The 19,280-nt window shown below is 42.1% G+C and overlaps 1 protein-coding gene across 3 annotated transcripts in view; it reads right to left on the bottom strand.

Annotated features, from left to right (window-relative positions):
• TRIM37 (tripartite motif containing 37) overlaps positions 1-19,280 on the bottom strand; it is a 288,841-nt gene that overhangs the window by 221,114 nt on the left and 48,447 nt on the right. For all 3 annotated transcript variants that reach the window (XM_077482222.1, XM_077482224.1, XM_077482223.1), the window contains exons 6-9: positions 17,731-17,853; positions 6,497-6,620; positions 5,928-5,995; positions 2,058-2,182 (exon numbers count right to left, since the gene is read on the bottom strand). In XM_077482222.1, coding sequence (XP_077338348.1) covers positions 2,058-2,182; positions 5,928-5,995; positions 6,497-6,620; positions 17,731-17,853 — 440 coding nt within the window. The remainder of the gene's footprint in view (positions 1-2,057; positions 2,183-5,927; positions 5,996-6,496; positions 6,621-17,730; positions 17,854-19,280) is intronic.

Genomic DNA, 19,280 nt, shown 5'->3' with positions numbered 1-19,280 from the left:
ATGAGGAGTCTTTTCCTGCAACAATTTCTGAAGGTTCAGGATAAACCTTGCCACTTCTCAACAGACCCCCCCCCCCCCCCCCCGACAGAAACCTGTGCTAACTCTTCCTACAATTTGAGGTCATCAAAATTACCCCACAAAGGGGATGGAACAGTGCTAGGTACTAACACTATGGTGAAAACAAAGGTGAGGCAAGAATCAAAGCTAGAGCCATGAAGAGGAAGTGTAGGGGCCTAGGGGCTCTAGACATGTTCCCCTTGTGTCAGGAAGGCAATAACTGACCTTGCAGATTCTTTGGAAATGTTTGTAATTTGAAGGAAATTTGGGAATTTGAGGTCCAGAACAGGACAAATACTTCCACTGGGCTTTGGCAACATAAGAACAGGCTTGAATGGAACCCTTTGAACCTGCATTGTGAAGGTACTTGCACAACTACTACCTGGGACAAGAAACAGTTCAGTGCATTTTCCAAATTTTACTGTTCTTAGGCAAATTTTGGTTGATTTAACATGGGAAAGCATTGAGGGAGTAGAGTATTGTACCACTGTGAAAACCCTGACTGAGCGCACAAGCCTGGGACATCTGTGAGCCAGAGAGAGGCAAATTGTAACTGATGGCCCCCCTCCCCCCTTCTCTTAGGAAGAAATTTTTGAGAAAAGCGTGCAGGGTTTTGTGGCTCAAGTCTTCTCCTGAAAGAAACAGCTAAACTTAGGCTTTGAAGCTGAAGCACAGGTTGATTGATTGGGAGCTCTGCAACTAGAAGAGGTGGAGGCTTCAGTGGAAGGAAATCTACCGCTGTCTACCTTCCCTCCTGTGACATCTTTATTTTAAAGCGGACCACCACCCAAAGGGGGACATCCCTCCCTCCCAATGCCACATTTGGCTTGTCATTTTCTTTGGGGGGGGGAGCAGGCAACTCGAGCATAAGTTCTCCTCTCACTCCAATCTTCTGGGATACACCACAGGTCTCTGAAGAATGCCGGACCATTGAGGAGGCGCAGGAAGACCTGCACATGCACAGTGCGCACCCAGCTGTGAAGCTACAAGCTGTCACAGCTGTGTGCCTGCGCTTGTAATGCCGGTGCCGAGGAGTGGGAGAGAAGTGAGGTTTGGGGCAGCTGCATTGCTGGATCGTGGGACAGGTGAGTGTGTGTTTATTAAAAGTCAGCAGCTACACTTTTTGTAGCTGCCAACTTTTAATAAACAAAAAATTACTGAACTCTGCTTTCATTTATCATGTGCCTCAAAGAAATGTCAATCTTCAAAGGGCATGAATGGAGTCTTTTAAAAGGTAATTTCAGCTATCCAGGCTTTTAGCCATAAGATTCTGCACAAATTAATGGAAATTGGGGCCATTTTAGAAATTTGCTTCATCATGTTTTAGGGCATCCAACAAAAGAGCCAGGCAGAAGGAGCTGTAATTGCTCAGTTAAGACCTGCAATAAAGGGTCTAGTTGGTTGATCAATGACCTAGTTCAGTTAGCTGCAGTTACTTTTTGGAGTTAACAAGTCTTTGTATCCAAAAGGGGCAAGGTAACAGAAGAAAATTGGGTGTGGCAAAGCTGCAGCTTTTGTGCACAGCAGATGTGAGCATGTCTACTATTGCAAGCTCATTGCGTGAAGTTCCAGCATCAGGTGTAAAAGACTGTAGGGGATAAAAATCTTCCACAGCCTACACTAATACTGGCTCTAGGTCCTTTTTCTTCCTTTGTATGTTCGCCAAAATTACGGCATGGTTGAGGAAAAATATGCTTTTGTCAGGTAGGCAGTCAGAGGACTGGTAACCTTTGCTTACATTTTAAGTGCGCTGGTGCTAGGATGCAGCTAGCACATCAGGAATAGTTCCAGTTGTGCTTACCTAGTTCTCAACACTTAACAGGCTGCACATGAGGGCTGGCAGGCCACGTGTTAGACACAACGGCTTTAATACTAATATAGCTTCTCTCCCTCAACAATACTGCAACCAACATAAAACAAGGTATGATCAATTTCTAGACAAATATATAGTACATACTTATAACTATTATTTTATAATTAAACCATTAAATAGAAGTAACCTGGTAAAATCTGGTGGAACCGGTGTAGTAACAAAAGAAGCCATGGGTTTCCTATGAACTTGCTGAAACATCATAAGAATCTCTGGACTTTTGGAGATAAGCTCACTCTTACTACAAGAACGAAGCTGAAAAACAACAACAATTATTATAATAATAATAATAATAATAATAATAATAATAATAATAATAATAATAATACCACCACCAATAACAGCAACAATACTTAACAAATTATGTGGAAGTATTTAAAATAAGTTTTTTTTTTTTAAAGAAAAAATTCTTAAGCACTTACTGACCGGGCCCCTAGCTGAAAGACTGATACAACGCGGTTGGATAATTCTGGGAGGGTGTACAATGATGTCCTGCCAAAATGGCGTGCACTAGGGAATGTCCGTGACCGTTTGGTCTTCCAGACCTGTGGAGTCACAGATTGGGGTAACGGGCCAATGACAGCGGCCCTTTACCACGGGACCGCTCCATCCAATGAAAGAGCAATCAGTTGTAAACAAAACGGTTCATGTCCAGTTCAGCTGCTCCTCTCTCACCACTTGGTACAGTGTGTGAGGAGGGAGGCGGTGCAGCACCGCTGTGGGCTGGATCTGAAGTTCCCAGAGCGCTTATCCGTGCCCATCCATGGCTCATGCATCCCCCATCCATGTCACATCAAAGCTCATCCGTACTTATCTGTGACGCATCAGTACTTATCCATGCTCATCCGTGCCACATCCAGGCCGTATCAGTGGCTCACAAAAGCATAATAGGTAGTTAAATTAGATTTTACATTTATGTCCCTAGAACACCTGCATGTTTGGCCTCTGTATGTGGCAAGGCTGTGGAAAAGTTTCACACATGTGGTATCATCATTCTCGAGACAAGTAGCAGAATATATTATGGGGTGTCATTTTTGCAATGTGTCACAAATATCTATATAATAAAATGTACAACACTGTAAAATAAATAAATTTAAAAAAAATTTAATTTTCTTTCCACATTTTCCAAAAACTGGTGCAAAAAATGTTCAAAAGACTCATAATGCCTCATAGAATATACGTTGGGGTGTTTGCTTTCCAGAATGGGGTATTTTTTTGGGCGTTTCCATTGTGCTGGTGCTCCAGGGCCTTCAAAAGTGTAAGAGATAGTCAAGAAATTAGATGTGTAATTTATGCTCCTAGAACACCTGATGGTGCTCCCTGCATGTTGGGCCTCTGTACGTGGCCAGGCTGTGTAAAAGTCTCACACGTGGAATTGCCATACTCAGGAGGAGCAGCAGAATGTGTTTTGGGGTGTAGTTGCAAGTATACATATGCTGTGTGTGAGAAATGACTAATGAAAAATTTGTAAAAAATAAAATAAATTATATTTATTTTTCAAATTGTGGGAAGAATTACAACTTCATAAAACTCACCATGCCTCTTACTAAATACCTTGGAATGTCTACTTTTCAAAAAAATGGGGCATTTGGGGGTTATTTGTACTTTCCTGACATTTCGGGGCCTCAAGAAATGATAGGCCATCAGTACATCAGGTGTGATCAAATTTTCAGTGATTGGCATCACAGCTTGTGGACCTAACCTTGACAAAGACCAAATAATATACACCATTTTGGGTTATTTTAACTACATATATGTAGCAGTATAAATTTTGGACAAAATTTATGAAGAAATTTTTTATAACAAACAGGATTTTTTTTTTTAGAAAACAGTCAGTCTTTTTTCATTTATAGCGCAAAACAAAACAAAAACCTCAGTGGTGAATAAATACCCAAAAGAAATTTCATTTGTGTGAAAAAAAGGACAACAAATTCATATGGGTAGTGTGAGTAAGTCATCATTCAAAATGTGAGAGCACTAAAAGCTGAAAATTGGTCTGGTTAGGAGGGAGGGAGGGAGGGAGGGAGGGAAGGGGAGGGGAGGGAAGGAAGGGAAGGGAAGGGAAGGGGAGGGGAGGGGAGGGGAGGGGAGGGGAGGGGAGGGGAGGGGAGGGGAGGGGAGGGGAGGGGAGGGGAGGGGAGGGAGGGAGGGAGGGAGGGAGGGGAGGGGAGGGAGGGGAGGGAGGGGAGGGAGGGGGTTAAATGCCCAGTGGACAAGCGGTTAAACAAATAAAAAAATACAAATTAAAAAAGGGAAATATGCAGTTGTCACCTGAAAGCATCCCAAACTTTTCATTAAAATGGGTTGCCAAGACTCACTTTATAATGGTGTGTGGGAAAAAAAAATCCTACCTGTAAATTCTACATCTTCGGGTACAGGACAAAGGCAAAGTATTTGTAGACCATAGGATATAGTCTAGAACTTTCAGGCGATTGAACATCAGCAAAGCTCCTCAGAATGTGCCCCCTGTAACCTTACCTAACTCAGCCCTCACGTTTGTAATAAACAATGCAGAGTAACACACGGGAACAGAGGGGAGGCTGGCCCATATCCTGTACCATTACTTAAAGATATGCAATTAATATGCAAGCCAAAATTCCTTTAATCTTAAAAGCTCAGCTTTAAAAAAACAAAAAAAAACAAAAACACATTTAAATTAAATTTTTGCAGGTGAAAAAAAATGTGAAATTACTTTTTGTTCTGGAGCCTGCAGAACATTGCAACTGTGATCAGCATATTGTGGGTGCAATGCCAGAATCTTGCAGAATCTCGGTCTAGCTGTCAGCCCGTACCTTACGTAATCGCAGACACTTTACTGGCAAGCAGGAATATCAAACTATGAAAGCACTCACCAGCAAGCTTACAGTTCATCTGCCGTAGTGGAAGATGGTAGTTGTAGTGCATTCATCCACAGATCACAGTGAATGATGTGGCCGTGTGGATGAAGACCCCCCATGGCCGTGTGACAGCAGTGTGGGGAGATCTTCTGCCTGCTGTCACAGCAGGAGATGGGAGGGGAGCAGGCGCATGCTCTTTGGTAATATGTTACACCCCAAGTACAGGTGTACCTTGTTGCCAAAGGTGAACTTACCATTTAATTGTACAGTACAGGCTTGATATTTATAGACCCCCCCCCACCCCCTGAGATGTCCACAGCAATGAAAAAGGATGGGCAACAAATCAATAAAAAAACTAGTTATGCTAAAAGTTATTTCTCCGTACAGGAGAAGAGGTTCATGGGATGAGGTATGATTATAGGGGGCATGTCCTCAAAAGCTTTACCAGTGTCCAATCAACTCAAAAGTATCAGCCTATAACCCATGGTCTACGAATATCATGCTTGTGTTCTGTACTATAAGATTAAGTATTTTTTTTAATAAAAGTATTAAATTGAAATACAAAAATGGGTCCGAAAAGCCCCACTATTGGGTATATGGCCTTTTTCAGTTCTTCCAAGAAAAAAACACTGCATTTTAATTATTGTATTGTATGTTGGCACATACCACTGTAATTCCTCTTTCACATGGGTGGCCATAAATAAGATGGTTGAGCTGTGGCGAGATAGATAGCTAGCTAGATCAGGAGTACCTTGTCCAACTATATTTTACACTACAGGTCGGGTTGCGTGTTGCTGTCTAATGTATATGGCTTCTATTGTGAGATATGTTTTATCTGTATCCAGTTTTGTGATATGCATATATTGGCCTTAATTCTAAAACTATCTGCCCCACAGCAAATTAATTGAAACTTTTTAACTTTGCAATTAACCTTTTTTTGCACTTTCATATTGAAGATTTTAAACATTTTTTTTGTTGTGGGGTAATACAATTGTTTTTTTGTATTGCATATTAAAAAAGGGTACAAAATAGAAGCCCAAAAAAGTAAACCTTAGCTTCCAGGCAAAGCAGTAATGGAGAACAATTTATAAAAAAGTGGAGCAAAATAAATATAAAATATAATGTTATATATACATTTAAAAACATGCTCAATGGTTATGTACCTGATGTTCAACTTCTTGTAAAAGTGATTCAAGAAGCTCTGTTTCCTGAGTGAGAGAAGTCTTCTGACCTAAAAATGAAAGCAGCAAAGTTGCATTCTGCAATACACAAACATCGTGCTGATTGTATTATATTTGTGCTATTCTGAAAGCCAGAATCTGCCCTTTACACATCACTAAATAGTAAATGCTACTCTAAATTTATATGCACTGACAAAATCAACTATAAAAACAGTTAAAGTGGTTGTAAACTATAAACTCTAAAAAACGTCTACCAAAGTGAGAAGCCTCAGGTGACACACAGAGATGAAAAAAGTCTCCTACATAAGTTGTACTTGTCTACCTGCCGCCCCCAGGGTCGAAACATGTGGCTCGTGGAGTGGTGTAAGGCTGAGGATCTCTCACACCTGTTATCAAAACAGACTGGACTGGGAGAGCTGTAACTTTTCTAAGCATACTACTGGATGGTAATATTTCATGCCGCACCCCATTCTCAAACACCAGCAGGACTAATTTACATGTTCCTTTTTTGCTTAGAGCAGCACTACAAGTATAAGAAATTCACCAAGTACCCATAAGTGTAATAAGCTTGTTCTTAAGCTGGGTATCCAATCTGGCAATCATCATCTCCACAGCATTGCGGATCTCCCTAACACGTTCATCCTTAGCACCTCGTACAGCCTCAACGTTCCGCTCCTAAAAGACAAAACATTTTAGGAATATGATTTTTAGTTATTTAAGATAACACACATTTTCAAAGGCTTGTGCATACTGTTTATTTAACAAATCTTATACTTGATCTTGCACATATGTACAATAAATTACTTCCCAAATAAATACAGTGAGGGAAAAAATTATATTTGATCCCCTGCTGATTTTGTACGTTTGCCTACTGATAAAGAATTGATCAGTCTATAATTTTAATGGTAGGTTTATTTTAACAGTGAGAGACAGAACAAAAAAAAAAATATCCCAAAAAAATGCATGTCAAAAAAGTTAAAAATGGATTTGCATTTTAAAGGAGTGAAATAAGTATTTGACCACTTCACAAAACATGACTTAGTTACTTGGTAGCAAACCCCTTATTGGCAATCACAGAGGTCAGACGTTTCTTATAGGGGCCACCAGGTTTGTACACTTGCCACACTTTCTATGGGATTAAGGTCTGAAGATTAGCTAGGCCACTCCAGGACCTTAATGTGCTTCTTCTTAAGCCACTCCTTTGTTGCCTTGGCTGTGTGCTTTGGGTCATTGTGCTGAAATACCCATCTACGACCCATTTTCAATGCCCCGACTGAAGGAAGGAGGTTCTCACCCAAGATTTGACGATACATGGCCCCAATTCCTTGTCTATTTGATGCTGTGACGTTATCCTGTCCCTTTAGCAGAAAAAACACCCCCAAAACATAATGTTTCCACCTCCATGTTTGACGGTGGGAATGTTGTTCCTGGGGTCGGTCAGCATTCCTCCTTCTCCTCCAAAGACAGCGAGTTGAGCTGATGCCAAAGAGCTTGATTTTGGTCTCACCTGACCACAACACTTTCACCCATTTCTTCTCTGAATTATTCAGATGTTCATTAGCAAACTTCAGACCGGCCTGTCTGTACATGTGCTTTTTTGAGCACGGAGACCTTGCGGGTGCTGCAGGATTTCAGTCCTTTGCGACATAGTGTGTTACCAATTGTTTTCTTGGTTACTATGGTCTCAGCTGCCTTAAGATCATTGACCAGATTCTCCCGTGTAGTTCTGAGCTGATTTCTATCCGTTCTCATGATCATTGAAACTCCACTAGTTGAGATCTTGCATGGAGCCTCAGACCAAGGGAGATTGACAGTTATTTCGGGTTTCTTCTATTTGCGAATAATCGCACCAACTGTTGTCACCCTCTCACCAAGCTGCCTGCCGATGGTCTTGTAGCCCATTCCAGCCTTGTGTAGGTCTACAATCTTGTCCCTGACATCCTTGGACAGCTCTTTGGTCTTGGCCTTGGTGAAAAGAATGGAATCTGATTGCTTCTGTGGACAGGTGTGATCTCCCTGATGCTGGCCAAACCTCTTGCATTGAAAAAGAAGCTCAGTAAAGCCTCATACACACGATCAAATTTTCCAATGGGAAATGTGTGATGACAGGCTGTTGGTGGAAAATCTGACCGTTGATCGGACCATGATCGGAAGCAAGGACGAGCCAGAAGCGGTCGGTCTTGTAAACTAGCATTCATAATAGGGAATTTACATTCATGACGTGGCAAATTATGAAATCTCGAAATGCAGCGCACATTCTCTTCTTTAATGGGATAATAATGAAGCTGCTTTGCTGGTGATACTGATGGAGTTACGCCAAACAAATTTTCAAAGGCTTTTTTTCTAGTGATATCAAGAATAATATTATGGCTTTTTTTTTTTGGGACAAGTTACCATAACACCATTATCCCGTAGTTTTTAAGATCAAAGATACAACTATGTTGGTGTTGCTTGTCAATTTTACATTGTATTTTTATTAAATGTAACTGCCTATTCCCAAACTGTCATTTGAAGTAAAAACACATAGCCAAGTATTATTCTCTACAATTTTTTTTATTGTGCATTAAAAAAAGAAAATAAATTAGACATGCTATCGGCCAACAGAACTTAACCAAAAAGATGACATGGCTCCCCAAATCATCAATGACTGTGGAAACATCACACTGAACTGGACTTTCTGGGACCTTGGGGCGTGGCCTGGACCGGCATGTGAGTAGCTGCATTCTCACAGAGCTCCTGAAGTGATCCTGTTCCCAGCCGCAATACACAGTTTCCAGGCCATCGTACAACTCCTGCCCCTGGTGAGAACCTGCTGTTCCACCTGGTTCAGACGAATCCAGGATGGTTCTGAGGGGAAAAATTAAGGAGCATGCACAGCGCCGGAGCTCCAAAACAGCACCGCCTCGGGTCTCCAGCAGCGTGGGCATCATGGCACTGATAAATCTAAAGACACAGTAAGCCCCCCCAAGAATACCAGCAGTGATCCTCCCCTAAAGAAATTAGTTATGCCCAGAAGCTGGCAGGATCCCTGAATATCACTGACTCGGCTGAGGAGGGGAGAGATACAGAGGGGGAAGCTGTGGAGCAGATGCAGGGGGAGGAGGTCACGGCATGCACAGATGCAAATATCATGGAAGCACAGTCAGAGGAGCTGAAAGTGGACAGTGGGGAGGAGGAGGATATTTGACAGCCTACCCTAGCTGAGAGCAGTTAACAAATGTACTGCCTCAGTTAATAAACTGCCTTATGCTATGCTCTATCCGGTGAGGCTTGGCATTACAGCAAGGGGCCAGGCCCATTTGTTTGAAAAGGCAGCTGCTTCCACTGCGTGGCTGGACACAAATGAGAATGCTTTCCGTCGGCCGAAGAGGATTGACCTAATCGGGGGGCACACTGTACTACTTGCATCCATAAGCCTGGGAACTACCTAGCTTCAATGGTGCCCCCTTTTCCCTCTGCACTGTCTTGTAGCTGTTATATGCAGTGCTGGGAACAAGAGTTGGATTTACTATCCTTTTTCTCCCCACGTAGAGAGGGGGGGAAAAAAATTTTTACCCCGTGATTAATGTGTCACGATTTGACTGAAGTGGCTCCCCCCTAAAGGTGGTTGTGAGGACAGTAGAAGACAGGACCGGTTGTCCTATTAATCTTTCTTCAGCTCAATTTTTTATTGCAAGAATTCTCCTGATTGCCCTAAGGAGCTCGGCTAAGACCAGGGCTTTGCAACATCTGCTTTTGTCCCTACCAATTGCTGCAATAACACGGACTGTTCACCCGAAGTTGAGTGTCGTTGCACTCAGTGGTTCAACATGTTGGGATCAATATATACAGCACAGGACAGAGACTGCAACTCATAAGTTCTCGGGCACTATAGGGCCTATACCATTGTTGGCTCACTGCCATGGGATGGGAAATGAGAAACGGTGGAATGTGATATTTTTCAATTGCTCTGGTACATATTTACTATGGCCAGGGGAATGAACGCATTGACTGTGGTATCCTGGAACGTTGGGGGTCTGGGTGACCCCCTCAAGCGTACCATGGTTTCCACATCTATGCGCAAATACCGCCCTGCTATTTGTGCCTTACAGGAGACTCACCTCACCCGCTTCCCTGTCTTTCCTGAAATTCCATTGGGTGGGCAGGGCCTATCATTCCACTCACAACTCAGGGGTGAGTGTATTGAGACATGGCTCCCTGGATTACCAGGAACTCGATAGTGTGGTTGACACTGAGGGAATATATGTCATTCTACACTGCCGTCTGTTTTCTTTGAAATGTATACCTGCCTTTGTTTATATCCCACCCCCACATAGTCATCAGGTGTTGCAGGCAGTTCTTGAGTTTCAGTTGAGGCACCCGGATTTACTGCTGTATATCTTGGGTGAGTTTAATTGCTACTTAGACCCTCAAATTACACAAACACGCCCCGGTGGCACCGGGGAGAGGCATATGCCGAAGAGCCTTGAAAAAACTGGTTGAGGAGGTGGGTTGGATCAATTTGTAGGAGAAGTAGGAACCCTGGGGAGAGACAATTCTTATGCTTTTCAAAATCCCATTTGTCGCAGTCAAGCATTGATCTCTGCCTCTTCACGGATACAGCTGTCCGATCGGCGGTGCAGAGAACATATGCCCTGAGGGGGATATAATATAACTCTCCGCTGGTCCTTAGTTTGGAAGTTAGTTCCCCCTCGACACTTCTTAGGGCAACTTGGAAGCTTAATGCCTTTTGGCTTAATCCCCTTCTATGCCAGGCCCAGATTACACAAAAAATAACTGACTTGATTTCATCGGGTGGGGCATCCCGATGAGGGGGTGGTATTGGATACATTCAAGGCCTTCCTCAGGGGACCCTTTAACAGGCAAATTAACAGTTTAAAATGTGCTTGCAAAGCACAAAGCGAGGGGGTGGTGAGATTGGTACATTATTTGGAGGTCGAGTTTGTCACTAACTCCACAGAGGATTGTAGGGACGTGTGGCTAGCTGCTTAAGGTGCACTTAGCCAACTCACCTCCTCTGCGGCAGAGCGGAAATGCTTCTTCAGCAAAGTTGCATTTTATGAGGAGGGTAACAATACTGGTCTCCTGTTAGCAAAAATTGTCCACTAGCAGCAAACATCCCCGTACATTTGTGCCTTAAGTGTAGCCGCCAGTACAGTAACCAACTCTGATGCTATGGCGGCTGTTAGCTCATACTACCCTGACCAATACAGATCCCGGCAGAATTATACAGAAAGTTCTCTACAAACATATTTGGAAGGGGTAGAGTTAGCTTCTCTGTCTGATGCTGACAGGCAACTACTGGATGCTCCTCTGACACTGGAGGAGCTACAGGTAGCGACCGGAATGTTCCCCAACTCTAAAGCACTGGTGGAGGATGAAATTCCTGCCAAGCTGTATAAGCAGTATGGTGAACAGTTACTACCTAAGCTGTTAAGAGTATTTAATAATGAAAAAAAACACGGGTGCCTCCCTACCTCTATGTCCAAAGACATTATAGTTTTGCTGTTGAAACTTGGAAAGGATCCCTCAAACCCAGGCTCATATAGGGCAATATCCCTTCTGTAATCGGATGTAAATATACTGGCATAGGTGCTGGCCCTAAGATTGAACAAGGTAATATCTTCCATAATTCAGTCAGACCAAGCGGGGTTCATTCCTCAGAAATCTACAGCTATAAATCTACGCAGGCTATTTATCAATTTACAATCCAAGTCTGATAATATGGTGGACAGGGTGCGTTGCTATCTTGACACCCATAAGGCCTTTGACAGTATTAAAATGGTCTTATCTATGGGCCACCCTGTATAAATTTTGATTCGGAAAGGATTTTTATAGCTTGGGTCAAGCAGTTGTATAGCTCTCCAAAAGAATCCATTAGAGAGGCAGGGAAGATATCGCCTTACTTTAGTCTGTTTAGGCGCGCTAGACAGGGATGCCCCTTGTCCCCTCTACTGTTCGTGCCGGCTATAGAACCGTTAGTAGCCTGTGTCTGCTCTAATCGTAACATCAGGGGGCTTTCAATACAGAGAACACCATGAAAAATGAATGCTTCATGCCAATGATAACATGCTCTTTTTGGGAGACACGTTGTTGTCCCTGGGGGAGGCTATGGAGGTTGTCCAAACGTTTGGCAACTATTCAAGATTGGTGATTAACTAGACTAAGTCATATCTCATGCTATTAGATAGGAAACCTGACCCACAGCTCTCTACTTTGCTACATATCTCTATGTCCACAGAATTTAGATATTTGAGTATACAGGTTACACCTAACCCACTAGAGCATATCAACTTGAATCTGACCCCTTTTCTAAAATCTCTGCAGGGATCGGGTGAAGGTGTGGTCTAGATTGAAACTGTCAGTGGTAGGCCAGATAAACTTGATTAAATTGTTCTTGATGCCAGAGCTTTTATATATACTTCACAGCTCCCCTATGGTAGTTCCATTGAAGCCTTTTTAGAGTTATTAACTTCATTTTTAGGTCTCTTATTTGGCTTAACTCAACAGCCAGGGTAAAATTGGAACAGTTACAGCGCTCTAAGGAAGCAGGTGGATTAGTGCTACCAAACCCTTGGTTGCACTATCTGGCCTCCCAACTACAACACATAGCCAGAGCTCTGTGCCCTGCTTATAATATTCAGGTGTTCAACTTGGTGGACCCTACATCACACCTTCTCCAGGCTGCCACTGGGAGGGAGGGTCTAGAAGAATTACGTTTTTCTAAATCTAACAAGCAATTTCCAATGTAGAACTTGATGCAGAAAGTGTGGAACAAAGTTAGGGCATTACAACAAGTAATGGGGGGGGGGGATTCACCAGGTTTAGCCCCATATGGAATAACAAGGTACTTAGAGTTGGAGAAATTACAATATGGCACAAGATGACAACAATACGGGATTACTCACTCATATGACCCAAATATTTAGGGATGGCAAATTACGCTCATTCCATTCTTTATATATGGAATTTAAACCCCCTGCCTTTATGCTGCTTTTTTATTTCCAACACCAACATACTGTCAAGGACCAACTGGGAATCGATGTGTTTACTCAGAGCCCAACACCCATTTTCAACTATATGAGGGAAGTAACCTCATACAAAGGCTTTATATCGTGCAGCTATTTCATCCTGCTCAATAAATTCCTCCCTGACAGTACTACATGGGTCATATCCAAGTGGGAAAAAGACATTGGGGCTTTTGAGGAGGACCAGTGGGAGGAGAATGAATGAAATGCTAAATTTTCCACAGTCTGTAATGATGCTTCCTTCTGCTGACCAGCTTTATGGAGATGCCGATTTAATTTTCCTGCAGGACTTGGCACCTGCCCACACTGACTAAAGTACCATCCATGCCAGTTACTTTTTCTTTTCATGCTGTACTCATCTTTTTGACATCTTGTTTAGTATAATACTAATATATGCACATTAGCATTTTCTGGGGGGGGGGGGGGGGGTTAATGTTAGTGTTTGATTGGATGTTCCTTTTTTTGTGTGCGTTTTGCATGTTAATTCTCAGGTGATTGTGTTTTTGTTCCCTCCTCCATAGTTAATAGGGGACGGTAGATATATTATTAATCTTCACATTTGTTTCTTAATTGTTGACCAAGGCCTGTATAGGCTAAATTGCATCAAAATGTTTGTTCCTGGATTTTTTTTTACCTCCTCATTGCATTTGATTAAAGAGGAATGGGTTTTAGTTATCTGTAATGCAAGTTAACAGGTTGCACCAATCAATGCATTTATGACAATGTTAAAACAAAAACAAAAAAAAGAGTGTGTTAAGAATCCGAAGATTAAATAAGCTAGTTAAGCTAAGAGATTTCTATGTAAGGGAGAAGAGGTATATCATCTTGGGACACTAGCAAAAACTGAGAACTCACAAAGTGGGGTAGGGTTATAGGGGAGACAGCCAGGGAATGTGTCCTCATAAGCTTTGCCAGTATCCAATCAACTGAATAATAACTCACCCTGTGCTGGAATAAGATAAATATATACTTTCTGATGCACTGTAGCTGGACAGATTGACAAGATCAATGTCCTGGAAATGGTGATAGGCTCTGGGCCCAACCAACACATCTTTGAGCTGGGAAAGAAAGGGTGTCCTCCTGGACACATTTGCCATTTTGGAGAACATGCCTCATAGAAATGATGGTAACAAGGAAAGAAACCTTGCCAGTGAGTGTGGAGGAAGAGCGACCAAAAAAGGCAGTGCAGAAACAACCATACTTAACGGTCACAAAAAGGTAGCACAGGTGAATTACAAAGGAGACGTCATGCAAAAGTCATAAGAAATAGGGAGGCTAGAGGCCCTGGGGAAAAAAAAAAATAATAAAAAAAAAAAAACAGAAAACTCATGCTAAATGCCGATATAGACACATTAGAAAAAAAACAAGTCAGGAAATGCCCCATGAAGTTCTTACTGTTGTGAAGACTACTGACTGTACAAAAGGTTAAGTAGCTCAACCCCCCAGGCAACAGCAAACTTCATGGAATATATTCTTCCTAGCATAAAAGTGTAGGAAAAAATGATTCAGGAAGACCCCAGTCTCGCAAGACATGGCTTTAACAAACATGCAGTTAAGGTCATCGACGACATAGCAGGGTTGCACATCAGTCCTTGGTATTGCAGGTCCAAATGGTCTAAAAGAGACCAGATTCTTGCCATGCCAGATGCTCCATGGGCTAAGACCCACATCTGCCAAGGTGAAGCCGAAGGCAGGAGATGACTTGATGAACCTCCATTTCGATGCTGTGGAGCAGAGGAGATAGGATGTGTATGGTCAGAAGCTCATTACACCAGTAAGCAAATCTGTCTAGAACACATCCAAACCTGGGGAGGTTCACACCTGTAATTCCCCTACTGCAACACATAGTGCAGAACTCATTCCAGGCTCTTATGGCAAAATAAATCTGCCAGCCAATTGTCCATCCTGGGACATACAACACAGACAATGCCAAAACAGAAGGTTCTATCCAAAACAGTAATCTTCTACCTCACTTGCCACCATAAAATGGCTGGTCTCGAGGGACTGAAGTATGCTGCTGCAATTGAGTTGTCCAACAGAATCAGGGATGCATGACCCTCTAGCCAGAGATTTCAGTGTAGTACTGGGTAACAAAATTGTTCAAACCTCCCATACAGGGATGGCAAGACAAAGTTCTTTGGATGACCAGGTCACCTGCACCACAAGGCATCCAGGACACAATCCCAGCCTGGCAACTGATATGAACCAACTAAATAGAACTGCCCTAAAGGAGAGTACTACCAGAACCTGTATGCATAATCACAGAGACTGCAGCCCCTGGACTGGAAGATAAAGCTCCTTCTCGGTACCCCACTGGACCTTTAGCAGGACCTGTACACCGGGAAGCATGTAGTCAGTCAGAACCTGCACCCAGCATATCCCCCCATGAAATCTTTCAGTTAACCTCAATAGGAAAGATGTAGAAGTGTAGCAAGACTAGCATGGAGCCTGAGAGAGCACTCAGAATGCAGAAGACCAGCCACAAACCAGAAGTGCCAGTGACCCACAGCAATTTGAGCAGACGTTAATGCACTGGAAAAGATGGAGACATGGAAGCATGCATCCTATATGTCAGAAGATCTCCCTGATGAAGAGGTGCTTAGATAGACCTAGAGAATGCTGGCAGAGTATTTGGTCCAGAATAGGGCACTAAAGGCCTTTAGAACCAAGACAGGGTAAATACCCTGATATAGTTGAAAAACAGCGAGACAATGTAGTAAAACCCTCTAAACCAATCCACCACAAGAACCGGGTCAACAGCTTCTAAATCCAAAAATCTGCAAAGGTCGCATGCAGACAGAGATGAAGCAGGAAGAGAGTAAAGAGCACAGCAACAATTATAGTCCCTCCAGCAATGTCCTGACCTGGGACACCAATGATGCTACCAGAGGTTTACAAGGATGAACACATGTTTCCTAACTTAAACGAGAGCTTCCATGAAAGGTGAAGGGGACCGTCTGATCACAGGTGCAGACCTCGGCTCACCACCGTGGAAGACTAACAAGACAAGGAATTAGTCGCACACTGGAACTCCAAATTATCTGGATGTCATCTTTATTGTCAAAAGGGTCAGACGGATACAGGCAATGGAAGGGGACCATCTTGCCTGGGAAACAGAGGCCTAGGATTCATGATTCAAGTAGAATCCAGGCTCAGGTCTAGCCTTGAGGTTGAGTTTGGGAAAAACAAAAAAAACTCTATGGTGCCTCAGAGCTAGGGAAGATGTGCCGAGCACTTTCACTCCCCAATTACATCCAAGAAGAGGAGCGTCAAGTACAGCTCAGAGGAGATGGTGTCCCTGGAAGAGCATGTGTCGCAAATGCTTTTCACACACCTTTGCCACAGTCTAAACTTGACCAAGAATGCTTACATTGTACACTGATTACAGGTACCCATGGGATAGGCAGGAGACAACCACTAACCCTTTCAACCAAAGTCCAAGGTTACCGACATAGGTTCCCAACACATCATAAAACATATAGAAGAAATGATAAATTTGTCCAAATGAGTCCAGACACAATTGAATCCTCACAGAAAACATGTATGCAAAGTAGGACTGGGCACTGCAGGGGAAATACACAACATATAAGAAACTCCTCAAAAAAGGTAAACTGTCTGTAAAACTGTGGTTGAAAACAAGGGCTGAACAGAAGTCTCACAGTCTCCATAGGGTATGCTGGGGAGCAGCATATGCTGTGGGGTTTAGAGGACTCAGGGGTCTAAGAATACGGAGGCAGGAAACAATATTAGTAGAACCTACAAGGTTCTCAACTTGGCACTAGGCTAAAAAAAAACTAGCTGCTTTTTGCATATGGGGGGCAGGGTGGGTATGGCCATTGTCAGGGGTAATCATTTGGCCATCAAAACTCAGCAGCTTAATATGGGGGCATGGCTGGCATCTATGCGGCCCTGCTAAAGTCTGGAAGCAATGCAAGGACTGTGATTTTTGTAAACCATTGTCTGTACAAAAAAAAAAAAAAAATAAAAGATGGTGCTGTCAAAAATAAAAATATACATAAAATGATCCAAAAGTAAACCTTTATTTATATTGTGAGGCTTAACTTGAGCCTGTGTGTGATACTGGTTGTAAATATTAGTTGTACATCTTTTTTTTTTTTTTTTTTTTTTTCACACCTCAATACATCTACATCTTATGTTGACAAGTAATTTTATAAAAGCGTCTGGCAATTTTAAAAATAAATGTATTTCCAGTATAGTACTGATATACTTTAAAGAACCTTATACACACTTTGCATATATACAAGTCCCTAGTACATATCTAATTTTCAATCACTCCTTCAGAGCCTTTTTGTTTATTTTTTTGAGAGGTGACAGTGCCAAAGGGCAAACCAAAAGACAATTCAGTAAAAAAAATTTAAGAAAAAGCTGTCAATCAAGAAGCTTCAAACAAAATGCCACACATTTCTGCATGATAAATGGAGAACAAACTAATGTAAAGAAGGTTACCCAAAAGGTAATTGCCATAGACAATATTCATCAAAAGATGCAAGCAGAGACAACTTTGGGACAACACGACTACCTATAATATTTTTCCTTTTTTTCATTGGAAGAAACTGCTTTGTCAGTTTTTTACTTAGTACATTGCTCAATACGGTAGCTCACTGAATTATTGTAATGTTTAATTTATTTTTAAAATGTAAAAAAGGGATGGACTTAATTATACAGTCTGCTCACTGTACGCAATAGATGTTCAGCCACCAATAGTAAAATTGTATTGCTGCATAATTAAATCTTACCACTTCTTGCACAAGACTAATGAGTTCCATTAGCCGCCGGCGAAGTTTGGCCACCTCTTCATTTACTTTTGTGACATGCTGCTCATAAATTTCAGCAAGCGGTTTGAATGTATGCCCTCCATGCTAAAAGAAATAAAATGTATATTATATATTTATACACACACACAAACACATTAGAAACTTGTCATCACACACTTCTCTTCCCCAAATAGATATCCATTTATTTATTTACAAGTAAATAACTCCAATAATCATGCAAGCCACACTTAAGTTTCAAAGTGGGAGAAAGACCTGCAGTGCAATAAAAGGCAGAGAAGAATGGCTACAAAGTTGGTACACAATGGCCTCCTGCTCTAACCACAACAGAATATACATTCAAAACCATTGAGATTGTACATGGTCCTGTCCCGAATAGCACACCTTCATCTGTCTCTTCCTGGCACATGCATTTGTGGCTGTCCTGCCTTGGGAGATTTCTTACACACATGGTGGACTTGTCCCATATGCTCGCAAGGTTCCTGACTATAGTTCTCAAATTCCTGTAATCTGTTAAATTATCTTTTCCCTAGAAAGACTGAGTATGTCCTGCTCCATCTTAAACCTCCAGGTCTCACCAAGTCCCAGAACAAACTAGCGACCTATGTTCTATTAATGGAAAAACAGGCAACACACAAAAAAAGGAAGAAGCTGTTTGTTTACTTTTCTGAAGTTTGCCACAATGTTGATACCTTTTTCATTAATGAAAAACTTACTAGTGTACTTTTATACACACACATACAAAAATGTATTGCAGAATGGACTCGATGGACACAATACGGCCATCCTTGCCCATAGCAAGTTATTAATGCCTATACAGTGCCTTGCAAAAAAATATTCACCCCCTGGGTATTTTTCATGCTTTGTTGCCTCACAACCTGGAATTAACATGGGTTGTTTGAGGATTTGCATCATTTAATTTACAGAACATGCCCACAACTTCGAAGATATTTTTTTTATTATTGTGAAGCAATCAACAAATTGGACAAAACAACAGAAAAAGAGCCCCAAGTCGCTTTGGATAAGTATCTATGAGCTTGCCACATCTTACCACTGGGATTTTTGCCCATTCCTCCTTGCAAAACTGCTCCAGTTGGATGCTTTGCTCTTGTGAACAGCAATCTTTAAATTGAACCACAGATTTTCTATTGAATTGAGGTCTGGGCTTTGACTAGGCTATTCCAACACATTTACATGTTTCCCCTTAAACCTCTCAAGTGTTGCTTTAGCAGTGTGTTTGGGGTCATTGTCCTGCTGGAAGGTGAACTTCTGTCCTAGACTCAAATCACACACAGAATGGTACAGGTTTTGCTCAAGAATATCCCTGTATTTAGCACCATCCGTCTTTCCCTCAACTCTGACCAGTTTCCCAGTCCCGACTACTGAAAAACATCCCCACAGCATGATGCTGCCACCAGCATGTTTCACCGTGGGGATGATGTTCTTTGGGTGATGTGATGAGTTGGGTTTTCACCAGACATAGCGTTTTCTTTGATGGCCAAAAAGTTAAATTT

This window comes from Lithobates pipiens, unplaced genomic scaffold, assembly GCF_037356315.1.
Source record: "Lithobates pipiens isolate NorthernLeopardFrog02 unplaced genomic scaffold, aLitPip1_a1.2 Scaffold_16, whole genome shotgun sequence".
Classification (NCBI taxonomy): domain Eukaryota; kingdom Metazoa; phylum Chordata; class Amphibia; order Anura; family Ranidae; genus Lithobates; species Lithobates pipiens.
This window is presented reverse-complemented; position numbering and strand designations above follow the sequence as displayed.